Genomic DNA, 20,384 nt, shown 5'->3' with positions numbered 1-20,384 from the left:
TCTTTCCTATTGGTAAGTCAATGAAATGTTCTAAATGGACAAAGAAATAGCATTGCACTCTTATTGTTTAGAGTTAGGGAAATAAGTCACCAGAACTTAATGAGGACAAAATGAGTTAAAATTAGTTTCCTTTAGAAAGTAGGAACAGAGGACTTTTTCTTTTCATTATAAAACTTGTGCATGTTTTATTTTTTATTGCTTAAATATATTACTTTGTTAGATTTTTAAAAGGGAGAATGTAGAAACAAAGTAAAATTTTCTATATAAGTAAATATTGGTTTCCTCCATTAGTTTTTTCAAGATCAAGCACCCTACTAAGGAATGATTTCCCATTTGACCCTAGGCTCATTTAGTCTCACCATCCATTTTAACATCATTCATATACTGACTATTAGGAGTGAGATATATAGCAGTTTAAAAAAAATGACATGATCTCTTAATTCTTGGAGATCATGTTATATTGTGGAGAAGACACAAAACAGATGAATAAACAAGAACTTTCAAGTAGGTGCTGCAATAGCCAAATGGGTCAGTTAGGAAAGGATACTCTGAATGAGACCTCAATGATGGAAAGAGGCCAGTCATGCAAAGATTTAAGGGGAACAGTATTTTAGGCAAAAGGAAAAATTAGTAGAAAGGAAGTGGGAGCAAAGTCCAGACTAAAAAAAAAAGACTGAGTTTCAAAAAGTTATATCCACAAAATAAATACAGAATAAAATCTTATTTTAAAAGACATGCAAAGAATCGGAAGGAACTCTTCCAAATTAAAATATGAAAGTAGAAGTAAAATACTCAATAGTAGGGTTGAAAAATAAAGTCAAGAAAATCTCCTGGAAACTAGTACATAATGACAAAAAGATGAAAAACTGTCAGACAAAGAAAATAAACAAAAGAAAAAAAATCAGATGACCAATCCAGGATGCCCAACATCCAAATGGCAGTTTCATAAAGGCACAACAGAGTAAGCAGGATAATGGAAAGAAATAATTCAACGAAATTTCCCTGACCTAAAGGACAAGTATCCTCTGGAAGCTACTCTGGCCTTGACAGGCCTTTGGGTACACGCAGAGGTAGAAAGTTCAGTCTGTCTGGGTCTCTCACCTCAGAAAGGCAGAAATGGCCTTCAGTGCCTCAGCAGCCACCTCCAGCACAGGGCTGCTCACTGCCTCTCGGAGGGCACGGCCAGCATCTCTGCACATGGCTGAGCTTGTGAACAGCTTGATCTCTTCTGGCTGCCTGAGAAATTATAAATGAAGAATAAGCGTGTGGATTCCTATCACTGACCCCGTCAGGAATAAATACCTCCAGTTCTTTGCTTCTCCAGTCTGGCCCCTGCAGGCTTGATGCTCCGCCACTTAGCTCACCGAGTCAGGATCTCAGCAAAGAGCAGCAGGCCCTGCTTGTGCAGCTCGGTGTTGTTCATCCTCAGGTTTCCCTGTAGGCTCCTCACCACCGACTCGATCCCTGCCTCAAAATGACACAGCAGAGGCCAGGGATCAGTGCCCAGTAGTCTCCTTCCTGCCTTCCCAGGAGAGGGGAGAGTCTCTGGACAGCACACAGTTGCTGGCAGCCCTCCTGGAGCAGTCCTGACAAGTTGAGCTGATGGGACAGGGCTGTGAGATCTTTGAGGGCAGGCCCTTGTATGATTCACCTCTGTCTCCCCAAACCCAGCACAACCCACAGCACAGGCCCTGGCATTTGAGGTATTTCATCAATGCCTACTGGCTGGGCTACTATACCTTCTCTACTACATACACTCCCATTTCTCCTCAAAGAATCAGCGCAGACCTCCACTCTCCAGGAAGCCTTCTCTGGTCCACTCAGGCAGAGGTATGGGCCTCCTCTGGCCTCCTACACCTCTTGTCCATCCCCTCGAGCATAACCCTAACCACCTTGTTTATATCTCCCTCCCCTTCCAGAGGACAGGGACCATGTTATATGTCCCTGTTATATTTTATATGTCCCATGTTATATGTCTAAATCTCTAGCTCCCAGCCTGATGCCTGGCATAGCATAGGAACACAGAATATGAATAATTGAATGTCCCCAGTCTAAAAATCTAGATGTGATATAAAAAGTTCCAGACAAGGAAGGTATCACCAGGAAAGAAGAAGGGATAGTTTCAACAAAACTTTGAAAGGTTAAATCAAAGTTGGGGGACTAATTAGATGGGGAGATTTCACAGGAAGACTACTCCAAGGCTGAGTAAGGTTGTTCTTGAGGTACAACAGGAATTCATCTCGTGGCTGACAGGAGTGTCCTTTTCTCGCTAAACATATACTTCCGCCAATTAATGGAGAGCAGAACTGTTTGGATATCACTGCTTGCCTGTGGAATCTGGTGACAAGTTGGGGCTGATGGAAATGACCAGACCAGCACCTTCCTCCAAAGTACAGGCCAGCCTGCCCATCACTGCTGCTGCCACCTAACTTCAAGGTGCTGTCCACCCAAGCCAGAGCTAGTGCAGGACCCACAGTACCAACCATACACCGTGTGGCACTTGGAAAAGAAGAGTGGCTCTTCTGCCAGGAGTATCAAACAGTTGTAGCAGGACCAGACGAGCACTTCACTGGAAGAGGAAAGATGCTCAAAGAGGAACTCTGGCCAGGGAGAGAGGGAGGAAGCAATATGAAAACTGTGTGATAATGCTCCCTTCACTAATACTAGGGTTTAGATTTATTAAGCATCTCATACCTGTCACTTCATCTGTTCATACACCCTCGCCCTAAGACGTAATCATTAATTCACACATAAACCTGGAAAATGCCCTCTAGCTTATTGTCTAACTTCTTCTTTTTACAGATGGGGAAACTGAGGTCCAGAGAGAGACAGCTGGTGGTAGAAGAGGGACTAGAACCTAGGTCCCCTGATTCTCAGGATGGGCAGCAACATGATGCAGAGAAAAGAGGTTTTAGAGCCAGAGAGCTTGATTTTGTATCCCTTCTCTGCCAATGCCGAGCCTTGTTGATTTAAACCAGCTGTTTCCCTTCTCTAACTTCCCTGGTGGCTCGGACGGTGAAGCGTCTGCCTGCAACGCGGGAGACCCGGGTTCGATCCCTGGGTTGGGAAGATCTCCTGGAGAAGGAAATGGCAACCACTCCAGTATTCTTGCCTGGAGAATCCCACAGATGGAGGAGCCTGGCAGGCTATAGTCCATGGAGTCGCAAAGAGTCAGACATGACTGAGCGACTTCACTCGCTCACTTTCCCTTCTCTAGTTCAATTTCCTTATTCATAAAATAGCAAAGATGAGGACCTAAATGTGGCAACATTTACAATGCACCTCAGGGCATATTTCCTGGCTCATCACAAACTTTCAAGACACATTAATTCCTTTTTTTCTACAGGTCTTTCTACTACCCCACACTAGATGTTTATTTCTAGATGGTTTATTCCTAGACTGGTCTAAAAATCAGTAACAAATTGTTCAAGGTCAGTTAGAAATCTGTCGAAAGAGGATTCAGATTTCCTGAGGTGTATTTCCTAGACTCTGTCATATATAATGAATATGCCACCAGCTGGTCCCTTCAGTATGCATAACAAAGAATCCCAACAGAACTGCTGCTGCCGCTGCTACGTGAAAATCTCCAGTCAGAATTCTGGGGTTCTCAGAGGAGAAAGTTAGAAGGGGACTCCCACCTGGGATATCAGCGTGGATGAAGGCCAGGGCGTGCTTCGCTGGTGAGTGGACTAATACTGCAGTTATACATTGGGCACTGGCCACCTGCAGGGTCTCATCTCTGGAGAGAAGAAGCTGGAGAAACAGGCAGCAAAATGTGCCAGTTACAACACAGACAGGACCAGAGGGAGGCACCTGGGTGCCTCAGGGCAAGAGCCTGATTGTCTCTGAATCCCTCCCACACTACTGGCATCAGGTGTAATCATGATACTCAAGGAGAGCAGCTGTGGATTATGGAAAAGAGTCTCTATGAACAGAAGCAGGTGTGAAATAGAACAAAAGAACACAGTGGCATTCCAAGAACACTAAACCTGTCCCCAAGAATGCTCTGGCCTTCACTGACAAAAGTATTTTCACAGCCCTCGTCCAGTTTTGATGTTTGTAACAAACCTGGGATGTGTCAAGGCAAGGTTCTACTATTAGCCTCACTTTACAGAGTGTGCAGGAAAGAGTTAATACTGCAGACCTGAGACTGTACCCTTAGAAAGTCCTGTCTGCACTGAGTCTGGGAAGCTGAATTTCAGGAGGGTTCCCAATTCTCCCAGAACTGATAAGAGTGGCTCATTGTTACTAAACCATTTGTTCAAGCAATGCAGTTTATGCTGCACACCTGCTTTCTTTCTGGGAATCTGGGATTTTGGTATGTGCTAGGCAGAGGATACCTACATAATCAGATAGCTCCCAATTAAAACCTTGGGCACTGAGCCTCTAAAGAGCTTTCCTGCTAAACATTTCATACGTGCTGTCACAGTTCATTGGCAGAGGAATAGAGTGCATCTGGTGTGACCCCACTAGGAGAGGACTCTTGGAAACTTGTGCCTGGTTTTCCCCTAGACCTCATCCCATACACCTTTCCCTTTTCTGATTTTGCTTGGTATTCTTTTGCTGTAATAGATCACGGCTGTGGATATAACTGTACACTGAATCCTGTGAGTCTTCCTAGTGAGTCATTGAACCTAGAGTGGTCTCGGGGACCCTTAACACACAGAGGAAGGAACGAAAGCTCATTAAAGTTAAGTTACCTATGCTAGGCCACACAGCTGGTAAGTGGCAAAGCTCAGGCAGACACTCAGGTCAGCCACATCCAAATCTAGGAGTCTTTCCACAACTGAGATGCCTCCCTCATCAAAATTTTAAATCAGGTTACTCCTCTAATTAAAATATTTCAATGAATTTCCATTGAACTCTGAATAACATCCAAACTCCTACTAGACACCATAGCTATTAGGAGTCCCTAAAACACTTTCCATGGGGTTGCAGAGGGTCGGATATGACTGAGTGACAGAATTGAACTGAACAACACTTTCAGAAATCAAGGAAAGAGTTAAATGCAACCAGAGATTTTAAGTATAGAAGAAACTGGCCTTCTGGGGGGGGAAATGACAAGCAAAACATAGCACAAGACAGAAGAGACACTGCATGATTTTAGAGCTTCAAAGGAAAAGGACCAAGCTGCACATTTCTTGAGGACTACAAACTTAAACCCATCTCAGTTATGTTAGACTTAAAAATGGATACATAAACAGCCTTTCTATTTGCATATAAAGGAGTTTCTAGATATTAATCTTTATCTTGTTCTCTTTTATATAGGAAATGACATGTATTTCAGTCACGCCTAGTGATAAAAGGCAAACCATTATTTTACGTACCACTAAGAAGAGCTATAATTAAACTATGACATACCATTAATGGTAAAATGTCTCCCAGTTTGAGAGCTGTTACAGTATTTTAAAAGTGCCTTAGAAAAATGATATGTAACCATTAAGCAAAGCAATGATTCTTGGCTTAAAACGTATATTCCTTACTGTGTTGGGATTAGACTGACCAAAAAAAAAAACCAAACAGAAGAATGGAAGTAGAAGAATACAGACCAGTCTTTATTTAAAATTTTGATATTTTGTTCATCATTAATTTTTTGCATTAACTTTGATTTTTTAAAATTCTGCATTAAAATACTATTTATCTTGATTGCTGAGGTTTTCTTACTTTTTTTTTGATTGCTGAGTTTTTAGCACCCCCTTAAGTTTTCCACCTAAGGCAAGTGCCTTCTCACCTCACCCAAGTTCCAAACTTGCTGATTCTTGTAGTAAATAAAACACTAATCATCCAAAATGGCTAAGAGAGAAACAGTCTCCAGGTATGGATGGAGGACAGGAGCTCCATACCAAGATTCCTGTCTCCACGAAGCTCTCTCTCCCTAGGGAGGTGCTCTCCAGTCTCTGTCCCCGCCACTCTCATGCTGCCTTGGTGCACTGTGAGGACACGAGACACTGTGCTCCTGCTAAGTCCAGCAGCAATGTTCTAACCAGACACCACCAAGGACTCCAGGACAGCAGCAATTAAGTGAACACAGAAATTAACCCACTATGAGATTTTGTGGTTCAAAGACACAAGACTTGCTCTTGAGAGTTCAAAGGCCCCGCGTGGACCATTCCAGAGGCGTCCCAGGGAGGTTAGGAGGGGCAGTTTGCTCTGGTTTTTTTATTCCTACCTTACCTAATCCTAACTGTCCCTTTCCCGTTTCTAACCAAGGTACCTCCTCCTTTCCACAGAAGCAGTCCCACAGTCTAGTCAGTGAGTGATATCCCTGGTATCAGATGAGGATAAGCAGCTCTGCCAAGCCCTGTGCTGAGCACTGTGGACAGAGACAGTCATACTCAGGTCCTGCTCTAAAGAAGCTCCCAGTTGATCAACCACAACATGGTGAGGTAAGCACTGTGAAAAGGGCACATTCTACCTAAAGGAGCCAGGGGACAGGGGAGCTCTATAGGCCTTGAAGGCTGAATCAGACCAAGGAGAGGGGAAAGGCTTTAAAGGCAAAGGGGAAGAGCATCTGCACAGGCACAGAGACAGGAGGTCCTAGAATATACAGGACCAGGGAGAAGTTGCATCTGGCTGGAGTGCTGGGTTGTGGGACAGAAGAGACAGGCAAGTAAGGCTGAAGGGATAAGCTGGGCCCAGAGAAAGAGGGCTCCACGTACCAAGCTGAGAAGCTTGAATAATCCCCAAAACAACCGAGGTGGCTTTGTTTCCACAGCTGCGTGTATTCTCCATTCTCAGACAACCCAGATGTAAAGGGGAGGATACAAACATAAAGATTCACGACTGAAAGAAAACCAATGTTGAGTCTTCCAATAGCATGTTGTTTTGGCCAGTGAGAAAGTACTTAGGAAATCCTAGGTAGAAGGATAAGGAAAAAGCCCCAGGAGATTCAGGTTCCTGAAGCCAGAGACCAGGAGTCACAGGACAACTACCTTTTTGAGCACCAAAGGCAGTGGGGTCTCTCCTGGTGGCCCCTCAACACTCTCAGCACTTTCCACCAGCGCAGACTTGTTCATGAGCATGGACACAAAGAGATCATACTTCAGCAGCTGCTTTAGCAAACCTAGACAACAAAGGGGTGGGGAAGTGAGGCAAGAGCAGCATGGGTACAAGGACACACCCAAGGTGGCTCCTCACACATCTGCTAGAAGTTTCTTCATCTTTCCATAGATGTTCCTAAGCATTTTATTATTTTTAACGCTACTGTAGATAGAGTTTTCTTAATTTATTTTTGAGATAGTTTGCTGCTACCATATAGAAATTCAACTGATTTTGTATCCTACAATTTTACTAAATTCATTTAATAGTTTTAACAGTTTTTGGTGTAGTTTTTTGGACTTCCTTGGTGGTTCAGACGGTAAAGCGTCTGCCTACAATGCGGGAGACCCGGGTTCAATCCCTGGGTTGGGACGATCTCCTGGAGGGAGAAATGGCAACCCACTCCAGTATTCTTGCCTGAAAAGTCCCATGGTCAGAGGAACCTCGTAGGCTACAGTACATGGGGTCACAAAGAATCACACACAACTGAGCGACTTCACTTTTCTTTCAGTGTAGTTTTTAGGGGTTTCTACCTATAAGGTAATATCATCTGAAAACAGAGACAATTTTACTACTTCCTTCCTTTACTTCTGCCTTTTATTTCTTTTTCTTGCCTAATTGTTCTGGCAGGATTTAGAGTACTACGTTGAATAGAATCCCACCTTTTTCTTTGCAATCTCCATGACAGCGCACATCACAATTAATTCTAATTGTCCACATCTGCCCTCCACAATGGACTATGAATTTCCAGATTAGAGCATGGGTTTAATCATCTGTACAAACCCAGAAGGGGTCCTGGATCAGAATGAACACTATGTATGGCTGAGCTGTTCAAAACAGAGCTCTTGGCCCAAACTGTAAATAAATTGTTGTTGCCCAGACTATGCTTTTCCCTGTAGCCCCTGCTCTGAAACAGGTCTGCACCCAATCACCAGTGCCCGTTTCCTCTATCCAAAATACGAAAGCTCCCTGCTCAAAAGCATTTGATAGATTTTGTGTATTTATGTAAGGAAGTTGACAGGAGAGGTTGAAAGGGTACACTGAGCCTCAAATAACAAGAGAAATTTGGACTTCACCCTGGAGGCCAGAAGAAGCCATAGATGATTTTCCAAATAGGAAACTGACGGGACGCGAGCTATGCAGTATGAAGATTAATTTGGCAGCAAGTACAGGATGCACCAGGGCAGGCAGTAAAGACCAGAGGCAAAAAAACTGCTGTCCCACTTTTCCTCCTCTTCTCCTTCCAAAGGTGACGTTGTTAAGATACCACACCAACATGAGGCATCTTTCACAGTCTGTGCCTCTTATCTCCCAAATCCATGACTTCTACCCTGTGCAAAGCAGCAAACCTCCCCACCGCTAATGAGTCTGCATCTCAAATCCTCAAAAAAAAAAAAAAAATCTCAAAAGCTTTCTCTTTTCTCTCCAGTCCCACATCTTACCCAAGCAGTTGATCTGTAGCTCCTTTGTCTGGGCACCATCCATGGTGGAAAGGAAGAGAGGACACAGCTTCTCCCGGAAATGGCCCAAAAGCATCTCAGCAGCAACTGGGGAGGAGTACAGCTTCCCATAAAGGTAGCAGACAGAAGCCTGCACCCCCTCATTGGGGTACACTAAACCTCTCAACAGATGCTCCATCAGGTCACCTATCCAGAAAACAACCAAGGGATCAAGGGAACCTCACAAGTCAACTGCTAAATGACACTCCAAACTACTGCCCTGAATGGGGTAGTCATGGTAATCCCTATAATCCCCCACAATACATGATTTCTGGGAATCTAAAAGAGAAAACCAAGGCATAAAGAAGTTAAGTGATTTACCCTTGGATAAATCCTCTATGAGATACTTATTTCCTTTTACTGATAAAGTGCTTGTGCATTCCAGAATTAATTCCTCCTCCCATCTGAAAGACTCATAGTAGATACTTAATTATTTTGTGTTAAAATAGTGAATAGAAACAGCCCAAGACCAGAGTTGAGCAACACTTTTTTTCCCCAATTAGCCAATATAAAGCATATTTTGCAGATGAGGAAACTGAAGCCTAGGGAAGGAAAGTAATGTCTTTCCAGGTGTACACAGTGAATGTTCCTCCCAGATGGAAGTGTGATCAAAGCAGCTCTTTAAAGTGTAGAAGCAGCTCTTCCCCAGAGGTCACTCACCATGTTCCATCACAAGTTTGTCTGCCAGAGCAGGGACAGCATCTACCAACTTGCCAAGAAGGGTCAGGGTGGCCAGGCTGCCTCGCATGGAGGGCATGCTACACAGCTACAGAAAGTGAACACATTCCTTTCTATAAGTTAGGATGAGAACAGATCTCCCACCAAAGTTCATCTTGCCCTATCCACACCAAAGCCTGTACTGCCTGTGTCTCTCACAATAGTTAGTAACCAGCCTCTTTAGCTAAGTATCAATTGCCCCTATTGGACTGGGAAACCCCAGAGGAAAGGGACCGAATCAGATTTCTCTTAGAATCCTCAGTACATAGCTCAGTACGTGTTTGTTAAACTAAATTAAAATTAGCGTATTTTGCCCCCTCTGGAGCCAGAAACTGGAGGGGCGAAAGTTGGACACATCATAAAAATGGAATTCTAGTTCATTGCAAAAAATTATTATTATTATCATTATTATAGCTACTATTACTGAACATTCTATTTGTCAGGTACTATGCTTGATGCCTGGGGCTTCCCTAGTGGCTCAGGGGTAAGGAAGCCGCCTGCAATGCAGGAGGCACAGGAGATATGAGTTTGATCCCCAGATTGAAAAGACCCCTGGAGGAGGGCATGGCAACCTACTCCAGGATTCTTGCCTGGAGAATCCCATGGACAGAGGAGCCTGATGGGCTATAGTCCATAGGGTTGCAGAGTCAGACATGACTGAAGCAACTGAGCATGCATACATGCTTGATGCTTTTCAGAGAGAGTCAATAGTATTTATTTCACCTTTTCTATTGACTAGCTATAGCACCTTAAGTAAAATTCTTAACTCTTCTGATGGGACTTAGTAATAGTACCAACTTCAATGGGTTGCTGAGAAGATTGAACGAGATATTACATGTGAAGCACCAACACAATGCCTACAGTATATAAAGGGGCATCAACATAACGATGCATTGATATTTATAAATATAATTTATAAATGTAATCTTATATATTAATCACATGCAGAGCAATTATAATGACACGATAATTTAACACTTTTTAATTAAATGTTGCTCTTAATGGTGTTGAATAAACATCTGTCTTTCTCTTGCAAAAAAAAGATTCTGATATTATTCCTATAAAAGCTGCTTGTTTAACTGATATTTTTGACTACATTGAAGAAAGCAGGTTAAATATAACTATTCAGTGCTTACTTTACATGCTGATACAAACAAATGCCTTCAATACAAAATATTGTATACAACTTAAACCAAACAAAAATACTAAGCCAAGACATAGTGAACATATTTCCTTAAAAAATTTTTGAAGGAAATCTGTTCATATTTAAGAGAATGTCCACGGGATGACTATGCCAGAAAATGGACTTCACCAACATGGAGGTAGACTTTGGGAGACTAAAAGTGAAAGGGAGGAAGCTACAAAGAGTACTGGAGCAGAAGACCCAGGCCCCAGCTCTGGTTCTGCCACTGATTCAGTGACCTCAGGCAAGTCCCTTTTCCTCTCCAGATTCAATCTTCCAATCTATCCAAAGAAGGGCTGTCCCAGCTCTGACATCTGAGGATTCCAAGAGGTACTCAAGAACCCACGGATACTTACTGACCTCTTTGTGACATTCATCCAGAAGGCAATGAATCGTCTGCTCCAACTTCAGCTGAGTCGTAAGCTGGATAAGGACTGAACAGACACAATACCATTACTTACCAGAAGACAACCCCAGGCCCAGACTTCTAATCAAAGTCATCTGCTTGTGTTAATTGGCATTAGTCTTTTCTATCTCCTCCATTCTTAACTGTTTTATCATCAATGGTTCAAAACAAGGCAATACATTACAATAATCTAGGAAGCTTTAAAAAAAATAAAAACTACTGCTCAATTCCATCCCAGATCAATTAAATTAGAATTTCTACAGAAAGAGTCTAAGCATTTGGATATTTTTTAAGTTTCCCAGGTAAGTCTATTGTGAAACCAAGGTTGAAAACTACTATCATTATATTATTTCCACTTTTTTCCTTCCTTAGAATTTGCTACTTCATATACTAAAAAAGAGTTATGAGTTAATTATTGTGCTGATAATTGGCAATAATATTATCACTCAACCCCAAACCTATCCTTCTATACAATCATTTGTGTGCTTCTGCTGGTGTCTTTGATGAGGAGTGAAGAGGCTTGCTCTGCAAGTGTGGGGGAAGTGGCAAACTAGATTTGGCTGCTGCTGAGGGAAGACTCTACCACTCCCAGAGTAAAGAAGCATTCTAGAACAACACTTGAGAGAAACAGAAAGAAGGCAGGAAGTAAACAGCAAATAGTGAGGAAGGAGCAAGTCCTTCTCCCTCTAGCTTTGCAATATCCATCTAGTGCTCACCACCTCATGAAGTTTCCAGAGGATTCCAAGCTATGCTGGCATCTACCAGAAGCAGATGGCTTTAGGATTATAGCTCCACTCTAGAGTGGTCTTGGGGCTTCCCTTGTGGCTCAGCTGGTAAAAAATCCACCTGCAGTGTGGGAGACCTGGGTTTGATCCCTGGGTTGGGAAAATCCCCTGGAGAAAGGAAAGGCTACCCATTCCAGCATTCTGGCCTAGAGAATTCCAGGGACTGTACCATCCAAAGGGTCACAAAGAGTCAGACACAACTGAGCGACTTTCACTTTCACCGGTAAAGAATCTACCTGCCAAACAAGAGACATGGGTTGAATCCCTGGGTCAGGATGATCTCCTAGAGGAGGAAATGGCACCCCACTCCAGTATTCTTGCCTGGATAATCCCATGGACAGAGGAGCCTGGCAGGCTATAGTCCATGGGGTCGCAAAGAGTCGGACATGACTTAGTGACTAAATAATAACAACAGGGCAGCCTTGAGGAAAATGGCAAAGGGAGATCTCCCCACCCATGCCGTCAGAACTTCAAGTGAGACATTTGTTTATCCACACTCTCTATACTGAGAGATGGTCAAAAGTACACACAGATCATATTGACTTATTTGTTACAACTGCTAGCTGTTACAGCTGCTAACTCTATGGCTGTATGGTCATGGAGCCAGCGGCAGCCAAGCAGCATCCTCTCCTCAGTGGTCTGAGTTTCATATATGGGGTCCTTCCTCCAAACTTGTAAGTTTTAATAATTTCAACCTCTCCCTTTGCTTCCCTAGTCCCAGGGGTGGCAGCTGTTTTCAGAAATTGCTACCTTGGTGAAAACTTGGTTCTCTTTTTGCCTTTAGGTACCTAGTTAATAATTCTTTAAAGTTCTTTTTTCTGTTCAAATAACTTGAGTGGTTTGTGTTTCCTCACTAGACTCCTAACTGATACAGTTCTTTGTTCTTTCTGCAAGAATCCTTTCATCCCAATGCTCGTCTTCCTTCTTCTTGAGTCTTACAGGTAAATTCAGATACTTCCACAGCTTTAAATACCATCTATGTGCAGACAACTTCCAATCACCCAACACTAATGTAAAAAAAAGCAGAGTTTGTACGTGTCTTTGTAATAGCACTTATCAGCCGTTGCTATTTACCAGCCAACCTCTCCTCCAGACTGTAAACTCTTACATGGCAGGAATTATGTCAGATATATCACTAGTATCTAATGCAGTACTTGACACAGAGTAGGTGCCAAGAAAAAAAAAAAGCAGAATTAATGATTAAAAACTGAGTTTTCTTTATCTGTCTGTAAAATGGAAAATTTCATCCAGGTCTCAAATAGTCAGAGCTGCAATTCAGGGTAATATTCCCGGCTTCAAATGCTGAGAACACAGAGTTTTACCTTACCTTCAATACAGAGGTCTGTTATGCTCCCATCCTCTACATTACATAACAGTCCTTAGAGCAGAAGGAAGAGGGGGATGGTTAACAGTTAAAAGAGAAACAAATCCAGAAAGGCACACTATGAATTCTAAGACTAATAGCAGCTTTAAGCAATGTCCCAGCTAAATTCTATCCTCAGCACCAAACCCCAGATTTTCAATAACAGCTCTCTGGCTTTAAAAGGATAAAAATAGTCAGTGTGGCACAGTATAAAAACTGTGTGTTCTGGAGTCTGTAACAGACCTGGGGTAAAATCCCAGTTCCACCAGCTGTTAGCTAAGGCCTGCCTGAGCCTTGGGGATCATCCTCTCTCCCTTAAAAGAATATTTTGGCAGTTGAAAGCCTGAAAAGCCTCTAGCAGAGAAAAGCATTCAATTTAAGTTGGCTCCTTTCCTCCCTGAAAGGGCTCATTCCATAGGACATTATAACTGTATTAAGAGAAGGGACTTTTTAATTCATCTTATTTTATACATGAAGAAACTAAAGGTACAGAAAAGAAGTCACTCAATCAAGGTCACAGTCAGATCAGCAGACTCCAGATCTGACTATTAATCCTGTTCAAAGACCAGACAGTCTAGATTTTTTAAAAGAACACATCCACCTTCACACTTTTAATAACACCTGAGCTATAGTAAAGCCAGTTACAATACAATGCATCGTGTATCTTAGGAAGGGGACATTTCTTCACCATTATAACAAAATAATTTGTTAGTAAGTTAAACTTTTACATTGCAAACAGTGGAAACTATCATTCCAAGACCATTTCTCCAAGACCCCAAAAACAAATGTACAAAGTATACAGGCAAAATTCACTCCAGGTTTCCTTTTCAGTCTCACCGAAAAGCATGCTTACGAAGTGGATACAGACTCTCTGATCCTGAGCCACCAGCTGCACAACCAGGGAGGCATGCTTCATTAGAGCATCTCGGAAGCCGGACAGCACGTGCTTCTTGCGCACCAACTAGGGGCAGATGAAATAAATATTCAATAGCAACCAAGTCTCAGTTGTTTTGAACCCAAACAAGTATAATTCCCAAATATAACTACAAGATTACACCAGTGGGATCATCTGAACTATGGAGTATGAAAAGAGGCATCATTTACACACAGGAATCCACATGTTCAAACAAAGGATGATACAAGAACTAAGGTTTCTAATACAATATATTTACAGAGCACTTTACTGTTCACAAATCACTCTTTTGTCTACTAGCTCATTTAAGCCTAATTGAGTTGGTAAAGCAAGCAGGAAAAGGTACTACTATTGCTGTTTTGGAGATGAGAAAACTGAGGGTCAGAGACTTTGCCAAGGACTCAAATCTAAGTATCCAACCAGGTCTTGTCCAAGGCTCTTTCCACAGTCTATGAGAATGATACTGCAGACCCTCATAAGTCTCACTGAAGTAGGTAGAGAAAAATGCATCCTTCCATTCAGTGTAGACATAAATCTTCACACTCAATTTGCCTCCCTGTACAGGGAACTGGGGAGCAGCTGTGCAAAGTGTTCAAGACAGTAACAAAAGATAGATCAAAAAAAGGGTGTACTGAGGATAGAACATGAACACAGGTACAACCGACTACATTAACCCCTTCAGCTGGTGAAAAATGAAGCTAAGACAAGTACGTTCAATAAAAGGTGAAGTTGCATCTCTTACTGCCTCTAACCTGTGCTATTACAAGTCTCTTATTCGTGAACTTCACCAGTTCTTCCCACATAATTAAGCTAGTGACCTAAATAAGTTATTCAAAAAATTTCAATGACATTCCTTCATCTGCTAGATTAAATCCAAGCCTTAGCTTGGATTCAAACTCTTAAAGGAACTGATCTCAACCCTGGCTCTCCAATATCACCTCCCTCAATTGCCCTTCAAACACATTCTGATGACCTCCCCAAACTCATCCTTGCTAATCCCACCTCCTGGAAAAAGCTCCCCCATTTCCTCTGGCCCAAATATCACCCATCTTTTCAAGTGTAATTCAAATGCTTCCTCCTCTTAAAAAAAACTTCCTTAATTTCGCTCCTTATCCCACCAAACAGCACTTACTATAAACATGTCCAGCTTCTAAATTCCCAGAAATGTGTTCTCTTATTTTCTCCCATACCTCACTGTCTTATTCATCTTTGTACCTCTCACTGTCCAAGAATGGCAGTCTCAGAACTTTAGCCTCAGTGATATTATAGATGTTATCAGATAGTCCAGCGGTTCTCAGAGTATAGTCTTTGGACCCTGAGCATGCCCAAAATCCTTTCAGAAGATCCACAAGACGAAAATTATTTCCATATAATACTGAGATGCTATTTGACTTTTTCACTTATTCTACTGAGTGTACAGTAGAGTTTTTCCAAGGAGATATATCACAACAGATAAAATGCAAAAATCTAGCCGTCCTCTATTAAATCAGCCATTAACAAAATTTGCAAAAATGTGAAACAGACATTCCTTCCATTATCTGCTTTGTTTTGAAAGTAGTTATTTTCATTTTGAAAATCATGTATGCCACAGAACTGTACATTTAAGAGTCAAAATGGTAAATGGGATGTTACCTATTTTTTTGTCAAAATAAAAAGAATTGCATTAATATGTAATGGATTTACTATTATTTTTAAATGAGTATCTTAAACTTTGTTACTTTCAACACAGTAAATAAACAAAAGCTCTCTGGGGTCCTCAACACTTTTAAAAAGTGGAACGGTACCCCCAGAGCAAAACCTTGAGGACCGCTGATCTAGCTGATTCCCCACCCACCCCATGGTAAGAATTCTGCTCCTGAGAATCTGAAAAACAAGTTATCTCCCGAACTCTACTTGGAGGTGTCCACGGACAAAAAAACTCATAGCATAAGTGGGCAGACATTGAGGGAGCGGGCAGATCATGCTCCAGCCGGCTCTGCCTCTCAGAAAGGTCTTCCCCTCACCCCACTCCCGCCCGCCCATAACATCCACTCGTCGTTCCTGCTGCCACAGAGCCCAAGGCGCCCCCGCCTCACATTTCCCTCAGAAACCTGAAGGGAGTAAGGCCCCGCGGTGTGTGCGCCCGGCCCACAGGCTGCGCGGGCGCTCGCGCGGGAGGCAGCCCGAGCGAAGGCTGGACCCCCGAGAAGGGGAGGGACAGCAAAGGGCGGGACGGCTGAGAGGAGGGCAGAGGGAAAGCTGGCAACGCGTGCCAATGAGTCTTGGAGGGCCCTGAGAGCCCTGGATTTAGTGCGGAGAGCGTGGGCCCACAGGAGGCGCAGAGCCAAGCTCAGGGCCTCGTTATGAAAGAGGCTGCTGGGCGGCCTGCGGGGTAGGGTGAGGGGCGGGTCTGCGTAGGAGCCAGATTTAACCAGGCGGGGGCCCGGCTTAGTTTCCCCGGAGGTGCGTCAGGTTCAGGCGACCTGTTCCGTTGAGGGGAGGGCCTGGTTGGTGAGGGAAATGCTGGGACCCAGTTCGCACCGACACGCCGGGCTCCGGCAGCAGCTCCAGCGCGCAGGCCAGGCAGCAGCGTGGGGACACGGGCAGCAGCCAGCGCGAGTCGTGCCGGTAATGGGCGTTCTCGAAGAGCAGCGCCGCCTCTTCGTCCCTCCCGGGCCCGGAAAGGCCTGCCGCCGCCTCCCTCACAGCCATCCTTCGACACGCGTTCTACCGCGACAGCACTGTTCCCGCCAAGTTTACGCGCAAGCGCACTTGGCAGAGCTCGGCGCGGGCGCACGAGGAGGGTAATGCGCCTGCGTAAACCGAGTACCTGGCAATTCAGGAGAGCAGCGGCACCTAAAGGCAGGTGAAGGGACTCAGGACTCACTTTGTACGTCTAAGCTCAAAGCTGTTTGCTCTTATCAGTTCTGTTCAGTTCAGTCACTCAGTCGTGTCCGACTCTTTGCGACCCATGGACTGCAGCACGCCAGGCCTCCCTGTCCATCACCAACTCCTGGAGTTTACTCAAACTCATGTCCATCAAGTCGGTGATGATGCCATCCAACCATCTCATCCTCTGTTGTCCCCTTCTCCTCCTGCCTTCAATCTTTCCCGGCATCAGGGTCTTTTCAAATGACTCAGTTCTTCACATCAGGTGGCCAAAGTATTGGAGTTTGAGCTTCAGCGTCAGTCCTTCCAATGAATATTCAGGACTGATTTCCTTTAGGTTGGACTGGTTGGATCTCCTTGCAGTCCAAGGCACTCTCAGTCTTCTCCAACACCACAGTTCAAAAGTATCGTTCTTCGGCACTCAGCTTTCTTTATACTCCAACTCTCACAACCATACATGACAACTGGAAAAACCATAGCTTTGACTAGACAGACCTTTGTTGGCAAAGTAATAGAGGAAAACAATAGAATGGGAAAGTCTAGAGAGCTCTTCGACAAAATTAGAGATACCAAGGGAACATTTCATGCAAAGATGGGCACAATAAAGGACAGAAATGATATGGACCTAACAGAAGCAGAAGATATTAAGAAGAGGCAGCAAGAATACTCAGAACTATACAAAAAAGATCTTCATGACCCAGATAATCATGATGGTGTGATCACCAACCTAGAACCAGACATCCTGGACTGCAAAGTCAAGTGGGCCTTAGGAAGCATCACTATGAACAAAGCTGGTGGAGGTGATGGAATTCCAGTTGAGCTATTTCAAATCCTAAAAGATGATGTTTGCTCTTGTAACTTGCAGGAATTCGGCTTCACCACGTGCCGAAGGTTGAAAAACATTTATAAAGGTGCTGTTATTAGCCTTGAAAAAGAAAGGAAACAATCTATTTGTGCTATTAAAAAAGTAAATGAATTCAGTGATTTTTATCGAAAAACTGTCAGCACTATTATTTTAAATTTACATGACAACTTTCTCTCAAACAATCTAAGGTGACGCCTTTCTCTCAGAGATTCTAAGGTGATCCCCTTAAAATATCCTCTCACAGAGAGCTGCACAGTACTTGCAATGTTGTGAGCCCAAAAGGAATCCTGAAGAAGAAAAATTGGTTTATTAAATTTATTAACCAAATCGGTCAATCTACAAGAATTTAATTAGCACAAAAATGCCCAGCAAGCTGTTAGCGTTGAAGGAGATAAGTGATACTTTGAGTCAAGGTCATCTTGCTAAATTGTGCCTGGATTCCTGATTCACGGAAACTGTGAGTTAAGGAATGCTCCTGTGGACTTCCCTGGTGGTCCAGTGGTTAAGACTCTGGACTTCCAATGCAGGGCCATGGGTTCGATCCCTGCTTGGAGAACTAAGATCCTGTGTTCTGCATGGTGTGGCAAAGAAAAAAAGTTTAATGTCGCTTTAAGCTGCTAAATATTGGGGTATATTAGTTTTCTATGGCTGCTCTAACAAATTACCACAAACTTGGTGTTTTGAAACAACAGAAATTTATTCTCTCAGTTCTGGAGGCCATACGTCAGGAGGACTACACTGCGTGCTCAGTCATGTCCGACTTTTTGCAACCCTATGGGCCGCGGGCCACCAGGCTCCTCTGTCCATAGGATTCTCCAGGCAAGAATACTGGAGTGGAGTGCCATTTCCTCCTCCAGGGAATCTTCCTGCTCCAGGGATCGAATGGTCATCTCTTATGTCTCCTGAATTGCAGGTGGGATCTTTACCACTAGCACCACCTTGGAAGCCCTAGGCACGAGCAGGCAAACAATTCCTTGTTTTTTCCAGCTTCTAATGACTTGAGAACCAGTGTTTGAGAACTGAAGAGGTAGAAATGTTTTCTCCATGAGATCTAGACATGGACAGCAGAATCCCAGAATGGCAGCTACTCAGTGGTCAAGCTCTCTTCCCTCAGGTCCTTCAAAAGGACCTGAATAATAGTGTCCAGTGCAAAGTACCACCCCTTCCTCAAGCAGAAAAGGCTGTTGGAGCATACTACCTCAATCAAAATTAACTTGGAATAGGACAGGACATGACTATACCAAAGCCTTTGACTGTGTGGATCACCACAAACTGTGGAAAATTCTTAAAGAGATGGGCATACCAGACCACCTCACCTGCCTCTTGAGAAATCTGTATGCAGGTCAGGAAGCAACAGTTAGATCTGGACATGGAACAACACACTGGTTCCAAATAGGGAAAGGAATACGTCAAGGCTGTATATTGTCACCCTGCTTATTTAACTTATATGCAGAGTACATCATGAGAAATGCTGGGCTGGATGCAGCACAAGTTGGAATCAAGATTGCCAGGAGAAATATCAATAACCTCAGATATGCAGATGACACCACCTTTGTGGCAGAAAGCAAAGAACTAAAGAGCCTCTTGATGAAAGTGAAAGAGGAGAGTGAAAAAGTTGGCTTAAAGCTCAACATTCAGAAAACTAAGATCATGGCATCTGGTCCCATCACTTCATGGCAAATACATGGGGAAACAGTGGAAACAGTGAGAGACTTTATTTTGGGGGGCTCCAAAATCACTGCAGATGGTGACTGCAGCCATGAAATTAAAAGACGCTTACTCCTTGGAAGAAAAGCTATGACCAACCTAGATGGCGTATTAAAAAGCAGAGACATTACTTTACCAACAAAGGTCTGTCTAGTCAAGGTTATGGTTTTTTCAGTAGTCATGTATGGATGTGAGATTTGGACTATAAAGAAAGCTGAGTGCCAAAGAATTGATTCTTTTGAACTGTGGTGTTGGAGAAGACTCTTGAGAGTCCCTTGGCCTGCAAGGAGATCCAACCAGTCCATCCTAAAGGAAATCAGTCCTGAACATTCATTGGAAGGACTGATGTTGAAGCTGAAACTCTGATACTTTGGCCACCTGATGTGAAGAACTGAGTCATTTGAAAAAGACCCTGATGCTGGGAAAGATTGAAGGCTGGAGGAGAAGGGGATGACAGAGGATGAGATGGTTGGATGGCATCACTGACTCAATGGACGAGTTTGAGTAAACTCCGGGAGTTGGTGATGGACAGGGAGGCCTGGTGTGCTGCAGTCCATGGGGTCGCAGAGAGTCAGACATGAATGAGCGACTGAACTGAGCTAAACTGAGGACAGGACAGGGCTTCCCAGGTGGTGCTAGTGGTAAAGAACTCTCCTGCCAATGCAGGAGACATAAGAGACTCAGGTTTGATCCCTGGGTTGGGAAGATCCCCTGGAGAAGGAAATGGCAACCCACTCTAGTATTCTTGACTGGAGAATCCCATGGACAGAGGAGCCTGGTGGGCTACATTCCCCAGGGTTGTGAAGAGTTGGACACTACCGAAGCAATTTTGCAGCAGTAGGACAGGACAGAACCATGATAGAAATTTCAGTAAACCCTCCTCTGAGTACCTGGAGAGGGCAGGTGTTTAGGAGGCAGCATTGGGCTGAATCACATTCCCCAAACCTTCGAAACCATAGAGTAGCTATCCCACCCATACAGTATCCCATCCCCAAAAGAGGCACTTATAAAACATGTATCAAAAGAAATCAGAACCCTCA

The 20,384-nt window shown here is 43.6% G+C and overlaps 1 protein-coding gene across 2 annotated transcripts in view; it reads right to left on the bottom strand.

Moving 5' to 3' along the window:
- MEI1 (meiotic double-stranded break formation protein 1) overlaps positions 1–17,010 on the bottom strand; it is a 56,199-nt gene extending 39,189 nt beyond the window's left edge. Inside the window, exons 1-11 of one of the 2 annotated variants that reach the window (XM_059886399.1) lie at positions 16,425–17,010; positions 13,829–13,952; positions 12,956–13,006; positions 10,798–10,871; positions 9,198–9,303; positions 8,481–8,684; positions 6,933–7,063; positions 3,639–3,753; positions 2,484–2,600; positions 1,365–1,464; positions 1,102–1,236 (exon numbers count right to left, since the gene is read on the bottom strand). In XM_059886399.1, coding sequence (XP_059742382.1) covers positions 1,102–1,236; positions 1,365–1,464; positions 2,484–2,600; positions 3,639–3,753; positions 6,933–7,063; positions 8,481–8,684; positions 9,198–9,303; positions 10,798–10,871; positions 12,956–13,006; positions 13,829–13,952; positions 16,425–16,595 — 1,328 coding nt within the window. In that variant the 5' untranslated portion in view covers positions 16,596–17,010. 2 annotated transcript variants of the gene reach the window in all.
- Positions 17,011–20,384: the final 3,374 nt, after the last annotated feature.

The sequence above is a fragment of the Bos taurus genome, chromosome 5 (assembly GCF_002263795.3).
Source record: "Bos taurus isolate L1 Dominette 01449 registration number 42190680 breed Hereford chromosome 5, ARS-UCD2.0, whole genome shotgun sequence".
NCBI classification, from domain to species: domain Eukaryota; kingdom Metazoa; phylum Chordata; class Mammalia; order Artiodactyla; family Bovidae; genus Bos; species Bos taurus.
This window is presented reverse-complemented; position numbering and strand designations above follow the sequence as displayed.